The 19,448-nt window shown below is 37.3% G+C and overlaps 1 protein-coding gene across 3 annotated transcripts in view; it reads left to right on the top strand.

The window, feature by feature from the left end:
• Positions 1 to 19,448, top strand: part of ANKRD12 (ankyrin repeat domain 12) — a 182,495-nt gene that overhangs the window by 70,720 nt on the left and 92,327 nt on the right. For 2 of the 3 annotated variants that reach the window (XM_036880673.2, XM_036880672.2), the window contains exons 4-5: positions 1,144 to 1,212; positions 5,118 to 5,264. In XM_036880673.2, the coding sequence (XP_036736568.2) occupies positions 1,144 to 1,212; positions 5,118 to 5,264 (216 nt within the window). The remainder of the gene's footprint in view (positions 1 to 1,143; positions 1,213 to 5,117; positions 5,265 to 19,448) is intronic. The other variant, XM_057504041.1, reaches the window with a different exon arrangement.

Raw genomic sequence — 19,448 nt, 5'->3', positions numbered from 1 at the left:
GTTTGCTTTCAACAATCCACTTAATTAATTTTTTCGCACAACTTAATTGGTTGCCACTTTTTCTTTGAAATCTGTGGAAGCCATTTTTTAATTTTTGCTTCTCTTTAAATAAAATGTCAATTATTCTTAGAATTTTTCTAGTTGCTAACTTTAAGTTTTAAACTGTAAGTGCTCATTGAAAGTACTATATTAAAATGTAAGTGCTATTCAATCCATTTACCTACTTGCCTTAGAATTTTGTCAGTATTATTAATGATTCCCCTTTCAATTGAGTGAGGCTTATCACTAAACTTTAAGGCTCATCTTTAAAAATTTCAAATACTATGTTTAGGGGTTACTTGTTCTATAAATTGTTCTTTATCCCCCAACACTTTTGTTTCCTTATACTTTATTCGTGAATAATGTCTATAATAATGATCCTGGAAAGAAAAGTGGGATGTCAATAAATTGAGACTATGAAGATAAGCATAATATTATAATAGCATATTGTTAATTAGTAAAAATATCTGCTCTGGTCATATTACCAAAAGTCAGTTTCTCATATTCTTATTTGTCTGTCGTAAGTTGTTAGGCAGAATTCATATTCTTACCTTCGCTGATAACTTTGTTTTGATTTAGGCTTTCTTTCTAAGGGGTCTTTAGTACTAGTCAATGTAGTAATTCATATCATTTGAAATGTGTATAATTTATAGAAAGGTCTGTGGTCTAGATATTGCAGTCCAAAGTATTATATTGTCTTCTGAATAATTTTGGCACTTGAAGAACAAAAGGATGATTCCAGTCCATTATTTATATTTTCTTAAGACAAATTCTAAGCAGGTAACAGTGACAGGGTGCTTCCTCTTTTTATCATTATTGAGATATTGAAGAAATGTGTAGCCTCAGAGGGGATACATTTTTAATAAACAGCATCAGTAATATTAATTACTGCAAACTGTGTGATTGACTTTCTGAACTTTAATATTTAATATTCCAGTTGAAGAAACTGAAATATTAGGTATTGGCCAAACCTGTCTCTTAAGTATACTTTTGGCTTTACCTTAAAAATAAATCTTTTGGGTCTTTTGAAAAATGTTGGTTTGTTGAATTCTGCATTTCCTTTGTGTGCTTTTTTCTTTTCTCCTGTCTCTTCTCATTCTGTAGATTCAGATCCAGGACATACAAGTGAAAATTGGGGGGAGAGACTTATATCTTCTTACAGGACATACTCAGGTAATTAGATTATCAGGGGCTCCTGTTCAGCCATTGGTTTCTGTCACATTTACAATTAGTTACTGTACTATAAATAACTTCTTTTCAAACCAGTATATAAATGTATTTGGTTGAATATGTAAATTACATGTGTGACACCAAGTTTTCCCATTTTTGTACAATCCAGTGCATCATATCTAATGCATGCTATGTATGAACATAATAAGTGGGACCACTATATACCGCCACTCAGGTGTTGCACAACACAACATGGTGGCACCGTTCACATAGAAAACAATGTGAAAGTCAATCCCTTGTAGTAGTGCAGTGCAATGACCCCTATGGGAAGATACTAAGGGCCTTAAGTCTCTTGCTCTACACCCTTCACAAAGTGTACCAAATGCATTGATTTTGGCAATGTCATCTTACTCTACAGTTATGCAGTGTTTTCTTAAAAACATTTTCAGTTGAACTATCTTTACCCTTTTGACTTGGCTGCCCATGTTGAATTTAAAAATGGATTAAAACACCCTCTTTATAAGGCTGTGGCACCAGGTATAATTCATATAATTGCTCCAGATAAAAGAATACAAGGGAATATACAAATATTACAATTTTAAAATACAAAGTAAATGTGTTCTCTAGTACGCAAAAACTAATTAGTCAAGTATTTTTCATTGTCCTGTTTTAGGTAGGCTTACGTTCTTATTTCTCACCTTTTTTTAATGTGAAATATTGTTTAGTTTCAGGGTATCTAAGTGTCCAGTTTTCAGCATGTAACATTTAGCTATAAAAAATTGAAATAAACCTTCTGTTTCTGAAATATTTGCATTTATTTTATAAATTTGTGGTGTTGGGTGGGGGTGGTGTAGAACCAAATAATTACTCTTTAAATTAGCCTGCAAGCTGTTAATTGAGCTTGTTAGGTCAATAATAGTACTTGGTTATCAAAATTTGGGGTGTGGTGGCCATGTTGACAATCAGCATTTAATTTAAAAGACCACTTATTGTGAAAGGTGTACTTTTCTAAAATGAGATTGCTAAGTGTTTAGTGCACTTGAATGAGACAAAACCACCCATAATCTGAGTGTCATTTCTAGAAATCAAAGGTACAAGCACTCAGCTCTTAGAGATTTGTGTAGACATTTTAGAACCAGAGAGTGGTACAACATTTTTTTCTTAAAATCGAAGTATACACATTCCAAACATGACTGATTTAATTATGTTCATGGGTATTTGAGTTGTAGGCCCATTGTTTCATTCCTTAAACAGTGACTGCCTTGTGGGAAAATCTCGTATTTAATTTTTGAGATACACTGATAGGTTTATGAGCCAGTTCCCCAAGAAAAACAATTTTCTCTCTTCATGTACATTTACTTGGAATGTGACAATATTAAGCTTTCTGTTTATTCTAACAAGTCATGAAAAGAAAGCATGAATTTTTGAGAAAAGACTGAAACACTGTATTTCTAAAGATCCTCTAAATCTTGAAATAAAGAATATTGGATTGTTGAGAAGTCAATTACTCAGTTTTTCTTCTAGTGTTAAGTGAATAACTTGGGTTTTCCTTTAAAAACCTCTGCAGTGGTTGAGTGGAGTTTTAAAAATATAGTAGACTGTGCTTAAGGAGCACATGTGTCAGTATTGCTGTGTTTAAAGTTTAAAATTCTGATCCATTATTCAGGCAAGTAAATATTTCAGTTATTGAAACTTGAGAAGTACATGATCATTTATTACTTAATGCAGGTCAGAGGAAACAGGTTCTTCACAGGATAGCTCCCTTATAGTCAATTTTGTTGAATGCTTTAAGCTCAAAAAAGCACTCTTTGGGACATGTTAATTAAGAATTTTGAAGAATGGTATATAATTATCTTTAACCTAGCTATCTTACACCAGCTGCTGTTCACTTACCTTCTTTTTCTATCTCATATAAAGCATGAAACGCAGACAAATGACTAAGGTAACTCAAAAAATAGAGTTCAGTTTGGATGCTAATATATGATTTGAATTTTTATTTGAATATTTGCAGTACATCCAATTTGTTTATGCTTTTCCAAAATGTAATAATGATATATTTGTTTGGCAGCATGAAATTCTAATAATGAATTTATAAGTATCTAACTTTTTTCTGTAAACTGAATATTACTTTAGAACATTTGTTTTTTAAGACATTGCATTAAAAAGCAATTAAAAAGAGAAAAAATCAATTGTTTTGCATATGAGAAAATAAAAAATTTTCCCCAAAATGTAAGAAAATATTTTAAGGATAGATAGAATGTATTTTTTCTTTGTTTTGTTTTCTCAAGTTACTGCATACTAATTTTTCTTAAAACTTCTATTTTCTATAAAATTTTCACACTGTTTAATATTTTAACTTTAGGTAAGAAGTACATTATGTTTAAAGATTTGGTAATTCAGATGAAAATTGTGGCTCCTCATTAAATACAAGAACCAAAGCATATACATTTCTCTAACATAAGTTTCTCTATTTCAGGTTTCTCTAAAAGACATGTTGAGGGCTTTGTAGTAAATTTAGTAAGTTAGGTGAAACACTTAGCTGAAACTGAATTTATATTAAATTGGATCATTCATTATAATGCAGTAAATACAAAAATAATTATTAGTACTATTAATAAAGACTGACTTGAATAAATCTTGGTTTTTAAATTTTGTGTAAAATTCAGGTATCAATAAAACACAATTTAGGAGCTATTGAATTTTGAGTGATTTGTGGGCAGCAGAGTTTAGGACTTCTTAATTTTTCTAAGCCATAAAGATGCTAGCTTATCCTAATTATGCTAAGTGGTATACTGAAAGAATTATAACTTTAAGTTTGTACGCCTTCAGTAGTAATATTTAAATAATATAAAACTTTTATTTCTTAAGTTTGTTAGATTACTAAATGCTTTTCTCCTAGAGTAGTCTAGCTGCTGGCCACATCTGCCTGAAAATAAAATAATAGCTTTTTCACTAATTTTTGCTATGTTTCACATTTATTTTTAATTTATTTATATTTTAGCCCCTCTTTGCAGGGACCCTCAAACCTGGATCAGTAAATCCCAGATATCTGTATAGGTTTCTAAGAAATAGATGCCAAGACAGTTGATAGGCGGGCAGTCTGCATTAGCTTTCACAGGGCCACCTGAATTAACTCTAGAGCAATCCTAAAGAAAGAACAGACATCTGAATCTCTTTGATCTATAGAATCCATTTCCGTCTGAATTTCCTGGCACTTAATGGAAAATGCTAGCTGCATTGTCAAAAGATTCCCCAAGTAGCTAAATCTGAGAGCTGACTTTATGATGGATCAAATCTCTTTGAAAAATCCTTGGACATTTTTGGATTTGTAGGATATCTGTTAACCCCCACCTCCTTGCTATCCCCAACACACACACACACACACTTTATTTTACTCACTTTTTTGCTTTGATTAATATTCCATGTTCAACTATCCTGTGACTGAAATAAAGTGATCTGGTGCTTTTTTTCAGTAATTACTTTGTGTGATAAAACTTGTCGTAAATACTTACCTCCTTAGAAGATTATACAGATCATTAGTGGAATTAGGGAATAATTTGAAGGAACATGGCTATATAGGCTTAGCAGTAATTACAAAGAATAGAATTATAATAAATGCAAGAGAAATTTCAAAGATGCAATACTAAGGAATGTTTGGAAACAAACTTTACTAGGATTAAACTTCCAAATGTTATTTTCTGAAAATAGAATAAAGATTTATTTTTTGAAAGCATTCAGGAAGAAAGTTTTATAATATAATAAAAAACTAGTGCTTTTTTATCAGCCTATTTCTAGCTCATACACACATTTCTTATACAAATATATAGCGTCTATTTTTAAAACTCTTATGTCTTGCTATAATTACTTACATCTGTTTTATATTCTTACATATTTATTAATAATTCCAGAGAAAGAAGGTCCAGAAAAGAAAAAAACAAAAAAGGAAACTGGAAACAAGAAGTCCACACCAGTTAGCATTCTTTTTGGTTATCCACTCTCAGAGCGAAAGCAGATGGCACTTCTTATGCAGATGACAGCAAGAGACAACAGTCCAGGTGACACCATCATTGAGTTCATGTTTATTCTTAGTTTTCCTGTTTCTAGTATTGTATTAACAATTATTTTTAACTACTTAAAATTTTCATCCTTACTTGGATTTAATCAGAATTTCTTGTAACATAAATTGTAACTTTACATTTATTTGTATGACAATTGTTTATTGTCTGTATACTCCAGTAGATGAGAAGCTATAGAAGAACAGAGGTCTTTGTAGATAGTAGACTTTCAGAATATTTGCCACCTAAAATGAATAATTTAGAAATGGGTTAGTCATCTTGAGAAATCTATTGCAGAACTTTGTGCTTTGACCTTACTGAAGAATTATTTTACCCCAGTTTCTGTAAAGCAGCTTGTAGGTTTATAGTTCACCTTGTAGTTCACTAGCACCCTGCTGATGAACTGGTAATCTTATCACGTTATTACTCTTAGAAGCAAGAATGTAGTCTATGTTTTATTATTTAAGTTTTATTTAAAAGGAAAAATATATGCTGTGTACTATGTAAGTTTATTCATAATTCATTTCACACTTCCAGTTAAGGTATTATATGCTATGTCTTTTTGTGGGTTTATTCATGTACTGTGCCCTCCAGAAATAACTGAAGATGGCTTACTGGCAGGACCAAAACAAAGAGGGAACAAACAAACCAACCTGCTAATTTATTAAAATGAGCTAAGAAGGTAGATAAATTCCAGACAGCTGGGCTGAGATAGTTATCATTATTGAGCATTGAATTTAACTGTGTATTCTGGCGGCTAAAAATGCAAATGAAAAATTTTAAGTTGCATAGTGCTCACTGACTGATACAAGAAAGTAAATCACTTTTGTCAGAGGAAAAAAAACCTCACTGGATCTTATACAAGACTTAAGATGACATCACTTACCCTGTTGAAGTGCATTGACAAGGACATGGTTTTTGTAGTGAGCTTTTCTTTTATTGGCTCTTTTTTTTGTTCTTAATTGGGACACCATGGTTAAATTCTTAGTCTCTGTGTATTACAGTTTCCATCAAAGCATGAATGTATCTAATGTCTTTCACAAATAAAAACATGTTACGGCAGGGAAGGTGCTCAAGATGGCAGTGTGAGTAGGGCGGCAGAAATCTCTTCCCAAAACCATATATATTTTTGAAAAGACAACAAATACAACTACTCCTAAAAGAGAGACCAGAAGATAAAGTACAACAGCCAGGCTACATCTACATCTCCAAGAACTCAGCATCTCACGAAAAGCGTAAGATACAAAGCCATGACTCGGCAGGACCTGAGCACTCCCCCCACCCCAGCTTACCAGCAGAAGGAAAAGAATCAGAAAGGGGAGGGAGTAGAAGTACAGGACTACTAAATAACCAGCCCTAGTAATCTGTACTGGGAGCACAGACACACATTGCATGGTGTACTGGATATTAGAGAAAAGGAAAAGTAAAATCTGAGATGGAGACTGTGAGTGGGTCCCCACAGCCAGCTCCCCTGGGACAAAAGAAAATTGGGTGCTTTTTAAAAGTCTTAAAGGGACAAGGGCTTACTAGCTGGACAAAATCGTCCTGGCACACTCAGCCCAGCACGCTAGGAATCCTAAGGAACTTCAGGAGCCCCAACCCCCTAGAGGGTAACTCAGACCCGAAGCCCCTCATGGCAATAAGCAGCCTGCCATTCATTCCCACTGGCCGGTGCTACAAGCAAACCAGCTGATCCGCCACAGCTGCAGAGCAGCCAGAGAACAGACCTGCCTGCAGCAACCACCCAGAGTGTCCTCCGAGAGCACTGCTAACCGGCCTAGACCCATAGGCTGCTGCCAGCACGTAGCTGCCCAGCACAGACAGAGGTCCGGAAGGCACAAAGGGGCGCCGTTCTCACAGGAGAACACACACTATGCGTCTGCCACCCCCCGCAGGGCTCTAGGCTAGCCCGAGAGGCGCCCTGCCCACAGCAGCTCAGGAGATTATCCCAGAGACTGCTCCCTGTGTGCAGGTAACTGGCACAGGCAGTGGAAGCCGGAGAAAGGTCCAGAAGGCACAAAGGGGTGCCATTCTTGCAGGAAAACACCCTACACATCTGCCACCCCCCGCAGGGCTCTAGGCTACCCAAGGGCCACCCTGCCCATGGCAGCTCAGGAGATTATCCCAGAGACTGCTCCCGCTATGTGGGTAACCGAAACAGGCAGCAGAAGCCAGAGCAAGATCCAGAAGGCACGAAGGGGTGCCATTCTCGCAAGAGAACACACCCAACATGCCGGCGACCCTGCACAGTGCCCTAGGCTAGGCTGAAGGTGGCTCCACCCATGGCAGCTCAGGGGATTATCCCAGAGACTTCTCCCAGTATGCAGGTAACTGACACAGGCAGCAGAGAAGGGCAAGGCTACCAGCAAGCAGAAGGGGCTTTGTTCTCCCAGCTGACACACACGTCACCTGCCTGCAACCACTTCTGTCGCCATGAAAAGGCAGAAGAACCTGCTGCAGTTAAAAATCACTCAGACAACCCCAGAGAGAGGGCCTGGTGAGATAGATATAACCAATCTTCCTGAAAAAGTATTCAAAATAAAAGTCATAACCATGTTGATGGACTTGCAGAGAAATATGCAAGAGCTAAGGGATGAAGTCAGGAGGGAGATAACAGAAATGAAACAATCAATAGAAGGACTTAAGAGCAGAATGGATGAGGTGTAAGAGACAGTTAATGGAATAGAAATCAGAGAACAGGAATACAGAGAAGCTGAGTCAGAGAGAGATAAAAGGATCTCCAGGAATGAAAGAATATTAAGACAACTGTGAACAATCCAAATGGGACAATATTCGCATTATAGGAATACCAGAAGAAGAAGAGAGAGAAAAAGGGATAGAAAGTGTCTTTGAAGAAATAATTGCTGGAAACTTCCCCAAGCTGGGAAAGGAAATAAGTCTCTCAGACCATGGAAGCCCACAGATCTTCCAACACAAGGGAACCAAAGAGGACAACACCAAGACATATAATAATTAAAACAGCAAAGATCAAGGACAAGGACAGAGTATTACAAGCAGCCAGAGAGAGAGAAAAAAAATCACATACAAAGGAAAACCCATCAGACTTATCAGCAGAAACCTTACAGGCCAGAAGAAAGTGGTATGATATATTTAATGTAATAAAACAGAAGGGCCACAAACCAAGAATACTCCATCCAGTAAGATTATCACTTAAATTTGAAGCAGGGACTAAACAATTTCCATTTAAGCAGAAGTTGAGGGAATTTACCTCCAATAAACTATCTCTATCTTGTATTTTGGAGGGACTGCTATAGATAGAAGTGTTCCTAAAGGTAAATAGCCATGACCAGAGAAAATAAACCACAGTAAAGGAAGTAGACCAATTAATTACTAAGCAAATGCAAAATAAAATCAGCTACGCGCAAAGTGAGTCAAGGGATACACAAACGGTACAGAATATGACACCTAATATATAAAGAGAGAAGAAGGGAGGAAACATAAAGAACCTTTAGATTGTGTTTGAAATAGTGTACAGAGTGAGTAAGTTAGACTGTTAGATAGTAAAGAAGCTACCCTTGAACCTTTGGTAACCACAAATCTAAAAGCCTGCAATGGCAATAATTATCTGGAATTGAATGAAAACAAAAATGCAACATATCAAATTTAAGGAAAACACCAAAATCTGTGCTCAGAGGGAAACCAATGGCAAATGTTTACATTAAAGGGAAGACAATAATCTAAGCATCCACCTGAAGAAGATAGCAAAAGAGTAAATCAAACCTAAATTAAGAATTAAGGAGATAATGAAGATCAACATAGAAATCAATGGATTAAAAACAGAAGAAAACAGAGAAAAGTACCCAAAATCTTGTTCTTTGAAAAGGCCAAACTGATAAACCTTGAGCTATGCTAAGAAAAAGAAGATACCAATTACCAAAATGAAAAACAAAAGAGAGATAGCACTATAGCCCTTATGTAATTAAAGGATCATAAAGGAATATTATGGACATAATTCCAATAATTTTTTAGGAAGATTAAAATAGAAGCTTTCCTTGACAGAACAAACTACCAAAATTAACTCAAAAGAAACAGAAAATCTGAATAGATATAGGCCAGGGTAAAAACTTGAATCAGTAAATACAAATCTTCCCACAAAGAGAAGGCCAGGTCCAAATGTCTTCACCAGTGAATTCTATAAAATATTTAAGGAAGATGGCTCAAGATGGTGGTGTGGGTAGAGCGGCGGAAATCTCCCAAAACCGTACATATTTTTGAAAATACAACAAATACAACTATTCCTAAAAGAGAGACCAGAGGATACAGTTCAATAGCCAGGCTACATCTACATCTGTGAGAACTCAACATCTCATGAAATGGGTAAGATACAAAGCCGTGACCTGGCAGGATCTGAGCACTCCCCCAACCCCATCTCACCAGCAGGAGGAAAAGAATCAGATTGGCAAGAGAGTGGAAGCATAGGACTACTAAATAACCAGCCCAGTAATCTGCACCAGGAGCACAGGAACACACTGCATGGTGTACTGAATATTAGAGAAATGGAAGAGTAAAATCTGAGATGGAGACTGCAAGCAGGTCCCCACAGGCGGCTCCCCTGGGACAAAAGAAAAGCAGGAGCAGGGAGGAGCCAAGATGGCGGCGTGAGTAGGGCAGCAGAAATCTCCTCCCAAAACCATATATATTTTTGAAAATACAACAAATACAACTATTCCTAAAAGAGAGACCAGAAGATACAGTACAGCAGCCAGGCTACATCTACATATGCGAGAACTCAGCACCTCATGAGGGGGTAAGATACAAGCCCCAGCCCAGCGGGACCCGAGCGACCCTCACCCCAGCTCCCTGGCCGGAGGAAAGGAGTTGGAGCAGGGAGGGAGTGGGAGCCCAGGACTGCTAAATACCCAGCCCTAGTCATCTGCACCAGGAGCACAGACACACAGTGCATGGTGTGCTGGATATTAGGGAAACGGAACAGTAAAACCTGCAAGAGGGTCCACGCAGCCGGTGCCCAGGGACAAAAGAAAAGCGAGTGCTTTTTGAAAGTCTTATAGGGACAGGGGACTCACAGACGGAAGCGTCCCAGCACACTCAGCTCAACAGCTGGGAATTCCAGGGAACTCTGGGCGCCCTAACCCTCTGGGAGCAGGCCCCTCATGGCGATAAACAGCCTCCCTTCCATTCCCCCTCTGGTGCGGCCCCACCATAGCAGGAGAGCAGCCTGAGAGCAGCTGCACCCACAGCAACCACCCGGAGTCTCCTCCGCAGCCGCCCAGGTCAGACGCAGACGCCCCGCCGGTGCACAGCTGCCCAGCACAAGCTGCTAGTGGTCGCCATTCTCACAGGAGAGGAAGGTGGTCACCAAGCAAGAAGGGACTTTGTTCTCCCAGCTGACACATGCATCAACTGCCCATGACTACGTCTGTCGCCATGAAAAGGCAGAAGAATTTCATGCAGACCAGAATCACACAGACAACCCCCGAGAAGGAGCCTGGGGAGATAAATTTAACCAATCTTCCTGAAAAATAACTCAAAATAAAGGTCATAACCCTGCTGATGGAGCTGCAGAGAAATATGCAAGAGCTAACAGATAAAGTGGGGAGGGAGAATACAGAAATAAAACAATCTCTGGAAGGATTTAAGAGCAGACTGGATAAGGTGCAAGATGCCGTTAATGGAATAGAAATCAGAGAACAGGAACACAGAGAAGCTGAGGCAAAGAGAAAAGGATCTCCAGGAATGAAAGAATATTAAGACAACTATGTGGCCAATCGAAACAGAACAATATCCGCATTATAGGGGTACGAAAAGAAGAAAAGAGAGAAAAAGGGATAGAAAGTGTATTTGAAGAAATAATTGCTGAAAACTTCCCCAAACTGGGAGAGGAAATAGTCTCTCAGACCACGGAAGCCCACAGAACTCCCAACAGAAGGGACCCAAGGAAGACAACACCAAGACACATAATAATTAAAATGGCAAAGATCAAGGACAAGGACAGAGTATTAAAGGCAGCCAGAGAGAGAGAAAAAGGTCACCTACAAAGGAAAACCCATCCGGCTATCATCAGACTTCTCAACAGAAACCTTACAGGCCAGAAAAGAATGGCATGATATATTTAATGCAATGAAACAGAAGGGCCTCGAACCAAGGATACTGTGTCCAGCACGATTATCATTTAAATATGAAGGAGAGATTAAACAGTTCCCAGACAAGCAAAAGTTAAGGGAATTTGCCTCCCACAAACCACCTCTACAGGGCATTTCAGACGGACTGCTCTAGATGGAAACACTCCTAAGGCTAAATAGATGTCACCAGAGAAAATAAAACCACAATAAAGAAAGTAAACCAATCAAATACTAACTAAAGGCAAAAAATAAAATCAACTAATCACAAAAGCAGTCAAAGGAAACACAAAAGAGCACAGAATAAAACACCTAACATATAAACAATGGAGGAGGAATAAGAAGTGAGGGAAACAGAAAATCATCAGACTGTGTTTATAATAGCTCAATAAGCAAGTTAAGTTAGACAGTTAGATAGTAAAGAAGCTACCCTTGAACCTTTGGTAACCACAAATCTAAAGCCTGCAATGGCAATAAGTACATATCTTTCAATAATCACCCTAAATATAAATGGACTGAATGCACCAATCAAAAGACACAGAGTAATAGAATGGATGAAAAAGCAAGACCCATCTATATGTTGCTTACAAGAGACTCACCTCAAACCCAAAGACATGCACAGACTAAAAGTCAAGGGATGGAAAAAGATATTTCATGCAAACAACAGGGAGAAAAAAGCAGGTGTTGCAGTACTAGTATCAGACAAAATAGACTTCAAAACAAAGAAAATAACGAGATAAAGAAGGACACTACATAATAATAAAGGGGTCGTTCCAACAAGAGGATATAACCATTATAAATATATATGCAACGAATACAGGAGCACCAACATATGTGAAACAGATACTAACAGAATTAAAGGAGGAAATAGAACGCAATGCATTCATTTTAGGAGACTTCAACACACCACTCACTCCAAAAGGCAGATCAACCAGACAGAAAATAAGTGAGGACACAGAGGCACTGAACAACACACTAGAACAGATGGACCTAATAGACATCTACAGAACTTTACACCGAAAAGCAGCCGGATACACATTCTTCTCAAGTGCACATGGAACATTTTCCAGAATAGACCACATACTGGGCCACAAAAAGAGCCTCAGTAAATTCAAAAAGATTAAAATTCTATCAACCAACTTCTTGGACCACAAAGGTATAAAAGCAGAAATAAATTGTTCAAAGAAAGCAAAAAGGCTCACAAACACATGGAGGCTTAACAACATGCTCCTATCAGTGGAACAATGAACAAATTAAAATAGAGATCAAGTAATATATGGAAACAAATGACAACAGCAGCACCAAGCCCCAACCTCTATGGGATGCAACAAAAGCAGTTCTAAGAGGAAAGTATATAGCAATCCAGGCCTATTTAAAGAAGGAAGAACAATCCCAAATGAATAGTCTAAAATCACAATTATTGAAATTGGAAAAACAACAACAAATGAGGCCTAAAGTCAGCAGAAGGAGGGACATAATAAAGATCAGAGAATAAATAAATAAAATTGAGAAGAATAAAACACTAGAAAAAAATCAATGAAACCAAGAGCTGGTTCTTTGAGAAAATAAACAAAATAGATAAGCCCCTTGCTAGACTTACTAAGAGAAAAAGAGAATCTACACACATCAAAAGAATCACAAATGAGGAAGGAAAAATCACAATGGATCCCACAGAAATACAAAGAATTACTAGAGAATACTATGAAAACCTATATGCTAACAAGTTGGAAAACCTAGAAGAAATGGACAACTTCCTAGAAAAATACAACCTTCCAAGACTGACCAAGGAAGAAACAGAAAATCTGAACAGACCAATTACCAGCAATGAAATTGAAGCGGTAATCAAAAAACTACCCAGGAGCAAAACCTCCGGGCCAGATGGATTTACCGCAGAATTTTGTCAGTCATACAGAGAAGACATAATACCCGTTCTCCTTATAGTTTTCAAAAAAACAGAACAGGAGGGAATGCTTCCAAACTGATGCTATGAAACCAGCATCACTCTAGTACCAAAACCAGGCCCACCAAAAAAGAAAATTACAGACCAATATCCGTGATGACCATAGAAGCAAAAATACTCAACAAACTGTTAGTAAAATGAATTAAAAAATACATCAGGAGGATCATACAACATGATGAAGTGGGATTCATCCCAGGGATGCAAAGATGGTACAATATTAGAAAATCCATCAATATCACCACATCAACAAAAAGAAGGATAAATCCACATGATCATCTCCATAGATGCTGGAAAAGCATTCAACAAAATTCAACATGCTTTCATGATAAAAACTCAACAAAATGGGTATAGAGAGTAAGTACCTCAACATATGTTTTTATGTTGATAATAATAAAGGCCATATACGACAAACCCACAGCCAACATCATACTTAACAGTGAGAAGCTGAAAGCTTTTCACCAAAGATTGGGAACAAGACAGGGATGCCCACTGTCTCCACTGTTATTCAACATAGTACTGGAGGTCCTAGCAACGGCAATCAGACCAAACAAAAAAATACAAGGCATTCAGACTATTCAGACTGGTAAGGAGGAAGTTAAACTGTCCCTGCTTGCAGATGACATGATATTGTACATAAAAAACCCTAAAGACTCCACTCCAAAACTACTAGAACTAGTATTGGAATTCAGCAAAGTTGCCAGATACAAAATAAACACACAGAAATCTGTGGTTTTCCTATACACTAACAATGAGCTAGCAGAAAGAGAAATCAGGAAAACAATTCCATTCACAATTGCATCAAAAAGAGTAAAATACCTAGGAATAAACCTAACCAGGGAAGTGAAAGACCTATACCATGAAAACTACAAGACGCTCTTAAGAGAAATTAAAGAGTACACTAACAAATGGAAACTCATCCCATGCTCTTGGCTAAGAAGAATTAATATTCTCAAAATGGCCATCCTGGCTAAAGCAATCTACAGATTCAATGCAATCTCTATCAAAATACCAACAGCATTCTTCAACGAACTGGAACAAATAGTTCTAAAATTCATATGGAATGACAAAAGACCCTAAATAGCCAAAGCAATCCTGAGAAGGAAGAATAAAGCAAGGTGAATCTCACTTCCCAACTTCAAGCTCTACTACAAAGCCTCAGTAATCAAGACAATTCAGTACTGGCACAAGAACGGACCCACAGACCAGTGGAACAGAATAAAGAGTCGAGATATTAATCCAAACATATGGTCAATTAGTATATGATAATGGAACCATGGATATACAATGGGGGAAATGACAGCCTCTTCAACAGCTGGTGTTGGCAAAACTGGACAACTACATGTAAAAGAATGAAACTGGATCATTGTCTAACCCCATACACAAAAGTAAATTTGAAATGGATCAAAGACCTGAATGTAAGTCATGAAACCATAAACCTCTTAGAAAAAAACATATGCCAAAATCTCTTCGACATAAACATGAGCAACTTCTTCATGAACATATCTCCTCGGGCAAGGGAAACAAAAGAAAAAATGAACAAAGTGGGACTATATCAAGCTGAAACCTTCTGTACAGCAAAGGACACCATGAAGAGAATAAAAAGGCATCCTACAGTTTGGGAGAATATATTCATAAATGACATATCCAATAAAGGGTTGACATCCAAAATGTATGAAGAGCTCACACGCCTCAACGATCAAAAAGCAAATAATCCAATTAAAAAATGGGCAGTGTCTCTGAACAGACACTTCTACAAAGAAGGAATTCAGATAGCCAACAAGCACATGAAAAGATGTTCTATATCACTAATCATCAGGTAAATACGAATTAACACCACAATGAGATATCACCTCTCACCAGTAAGGCTCGCCACCATCAACAACAAATGCTGGTGAGGATGTGGAGAAAGCGGAACCCTCCTGCGCTGCTGGTGGGAATGTAAATTAGTTCATCCATGTGGACAGCAGTATGGAGGTTCCTCAGAAAACTAAAAATAGAAATACCATTTGGCCCAGGAACTCCACTCCTAGGAATTTACCCTAAGAATGCAGCAGTCCTGTTTTGAAAAAGACATATGCACCCCTATGTTTATCGCAGCACCATTTACAATAGCCAAGAAATGGAAGCAACCTAAGCGTCCATCAGTAGATGAATGGATAAAGAATGCATGGTACATATACACAATGGAATATTATTCAGCCATAAGAAGAAAACGGATCCTCCCATTTGTAACAACATGGATGGAGCTAGAGGGTATTATGGTTAGTGAAATAAGCCATGGTGGAAAAAGACAACTATTAAATGATTTCACTCCTCTGTGGAGTATAAGAACAAAGAAAAAAACTGAAGGAACAAAATAGCAGCAGACTCACAGAACCCAAGAATGGACTAACAGTTACCAAAGGGAAAGGGACTGGGGAGAATGGGTATGAAGGGAGATATAAGGGGGAAAAAAGGGGAATTATTACGATTAGCAGACATAATGTAGAGTAAAACTCAAAAGATGGGAATCAAAGCACATTCTCTCCTCTTTTATTGTACCACATTTTAAAGGCGTTGTACAGTGCTGTACAACACAGAGAAGACAAGTATTGATTCTATAGCATCTTACTATGCTGATGGACAGTGACTGTAATGGGGTATGTGGGGGAGACTTGATGAAGGGGGATGTCTAGTAAACATAATGTTACTCATGTAATTGTAGATTAATAATACCAAAAAAAAATGTGTTAGGGCAGCCTGCTTTTTTATGTAGAGCATATTGTTTTGGTTATTCCCCAACCTTTCCACCCCCAGCTTGGAAAGACTGTGGCTTATTTGGAGATACTTTACAGGGTTAAAATTTTAAATGTTTCTGTAAAATTTTGACATTGAGTCAGACTTTAAGAGCTACGAAAACTTAGATTTCAGAACTGATTGGTTTTACACCATGAAGCTTAGAATAACAGAGTAAATACAGTAAGGCAGAAGTCCTCCCCCATCTACAGCATCCTCCCATTTGAGAGGAAACCAGTAGTAATAGTTTCTTATATCCTAGAAATTTTCTAGGTATAAACATTCAAATACATGTCTTTTATTGTAGTTTGTTTTTAAGTTAAATAAGATTATACTATAATATTGTTCTGCAGTTGGGTGTTTTCATTTAAGGGTACTTAGTCAACTTTATTAGTATATGTAAAACTAGAATTGAAAGATTTTTAAATGTCAAGCTGTTTGCCAGCATATGTGTGTGTGTGTGTGTGTGTGTGTGTGTGTATATATATGGAGTAACAGTATATATATACACACACACACACACACACTTGGAATTTAGGATTCATTGTTTTGTCCATTACATAATTAATTTTCCATGTGTTATGTTTAACCTTGATTGATATTATGGAAAGTATTATTTTTAGTGTGTGTATGTGAATATTATTTCAGTATGATGACTAACAAAATGTTGCATGAATTAATTCCTTGCAAGTTGTATGAATTAAAAGAAAAGGTCCTTTTGTTTTTAAGAAATTCTACAGCTGATTTTCTTAGTAAATAATTTGACTGTAAAGATTATAATAAAAATTCATTTATTCTACAAGTGACTTCATGATTCCCATTAGGTTCCAAAAAGTCTTCTAAGCTGTCAAGATAGAGTGATGAAAAGATAGACAAAGGTCCTTGCTCTTGTGGTGTGTACATTACAGAAATATATAGATAGGAAACTGTTACTGACAAAGTGTACTTTAAAATCCAAAAGTAAACTTTAAACTTTATTCTTATTTGAGGAAGAGATACTGCCTTAGCACTCTCATCATGTCAATTTGTAAGAAAATTTTTATGATGCCAGGTCATTTTCCATAGACTTTATTTTTTTTTAGATAATAATTTTTTATTGAAGGGTAGTTGACGCACAGTATTACATTACATTAGTTTCAAGTGTACAACACACTGATAAAACATTTATATACATAATCCTAGGTTCCAGCTATCACCCTACCAAGCTGTTACAATATCTTGACTATATTCCTTATACTATACATTACATCCCAGTTACTTATTTATTTTACCATTGGAAGTCTGTCCTTTTTTTTTTTTTTTTTTTTTTGGGCATCTCTCATATTTATTGATCAAATGGTTGTTAACGACAATAAAATTCTGTATAGGGGAGTCAATGCTCAATGCACAATCATTAATCCACCCCAAGCCTAATTTTCGTCAGTCTCCAATCTTCTGAGGCATAACAAACAAGTTCTTACATGGAGAACAAATTCTTACATAATGAATAAGTTACATAGTGAACAGTACAAGGGCAGTCATCACAGAAACTTTCGGTTTTGCTCATGCATTACGAACTATAAACAGATCAAATATGAATACTCATTTGGTTTTTATACTTGATTTATATGTGGATACCACATTTCTCTCTTTATTATTATTATTTTTAATAAAATGCTGAAGTGGTAGGTAGATACAAGATAAAGGTAGAAAACATAGTTCAGTGTTGTAAGAGAGCAAATGTAGATGATCAGGTGTGTGCCTGTAGACTATGTGTTAATCCAAGCTAGACCAGGGCAATAAAACATCCACGGATGCAGAAGATTTCTCTCAGAACGGGGGGGTGAGGTTCTAAGCCTCACCTCTGTTGATCCCCAATTTCTCACCTGATGGTCCCCCTGCGACTGTGCCTGTCTTAGGTTGTTCCTCCCTTGAGGAATCTTACCCGTCTCTGGCTAACCAGTCATCTTCCGGGGCCATACAGGGAAATGTAAAGTTGGTAAGTGACAGAGAAGCCTTATTGTTTGAAATGGTAAGCTTTTTATTTCTTTGCATATTTATGCCCTGTAGCTTCTATGCCCAGCATTTGTCTTGAGGTATCTTTACCACTTGGAAGAATTATGATACTCGGTAAATTTGATATGAGGCACGAATTCTATTTAAGGGTTGTAATTAGGAAGGAAGAAGAAAAGCTATAGAAGTAGCAGGCGGAAGAAAACATGGGAAGATTGATTATTCCTTTGACATATCTTCTTGTAGAGTAACTTCAGCATGTTTAGGTTTTAAGCTACTACTTAAATTGCGCACACACATTAACATAATAGGAGTATAGTTACATAACCAAAGCATATCTGTAATTACCAGCCATCTCCAGTGAAACCAAGAAAACCAGTTAGGCACCTTAGGCATTTGTGAAAACTTATCTATGATATGGTGGACATTGTCCAACTGAGCTTGAAAAGTCTGAGAGAAATCAGACAAATTAAAACAACCCATTCCTGGGGAATGTTCACATCCCTTATGTTCTTTTAAGAGTAAATAGTCTGTAGTTGTAAGATTTTGGAGCGCTAAAATTTGCACTTCTCCTAATTCTTGGTTGAGTTCCAACAGTATAGATCCAGTCAAATTTGTTGTTTTACTGTATGCACAGGCCAGCTTAGATATCTCCTTCATTCCCATGGCAAGTCCAGGAGCTGGTGGGATGAGTGCATCTACAGCTGTAGCAGTGCGTGGATCTTTGTTGGGGTTTTTTGATGATCATCTTCTGGCATGAGTCTTTCAGAGAGAGCTGATGTTGGAAGTTCTCTTTCATATCATATCTTAGTTCATTCTCGGGGTAGCCCAATTAGGCTTTGGTCTTCTGTATAAATGCAAACAGACCCTTTGCCTACACTTTTATATGCCCTCTATACCCTTGTGTAGAACTCATTGGAGGTTACCACATAGAAAGTGCCCTTTTTTTTGTTTTGTTTTGTTTTGTTTTGTTTTTGGTATCACTAATCTACACTTACATGACGAATATTATGTTTACTAGGCTCTCCCCTATACCAGGTCTCCCCTATAAACCCCTTTACAGTCACTGTCCATCAGCATAGCAAAATGTTGTAGAATCACTACTTGCCTTCTCTGTGTTGTACAGCCCTCCCTTTTATCCTACCCCCCCATGCATGCTAATCTTAATACCCCTCTACTTCTCCCCCCTTATCCCTCCCTAGCCACCCGTCCTCCCCAGTCCCTTTCCCTTTGGTACCTGTTAGTCCATTCTTGAGTTCTGTGATTCTGCTGCTGTTTTGTTCCTTCAGTTTTTCCTTTGTTCTTATACTCCACAGATGAGTGAAATCATTTGGTATTTCTCTTTCTCTGCTTGGCTTG

This window comes from Manis pentadactyla, chromosome 6, assembly GCF_030020395.1.
Source record: "Manis pentadactyla isolate mManPen7 chromosome 6, mManPen7.hap1, whole genome shotgun sequence".
Taxonomy (NCBI): Eukaryota; Metazoa; Chordata; class Mammalia; order Pholidota; family Manidae; genus Manis; species Manis pentadactyla.
This window is presented reverse-complemented; position numbering and strand designations above follow the sequence as displayed.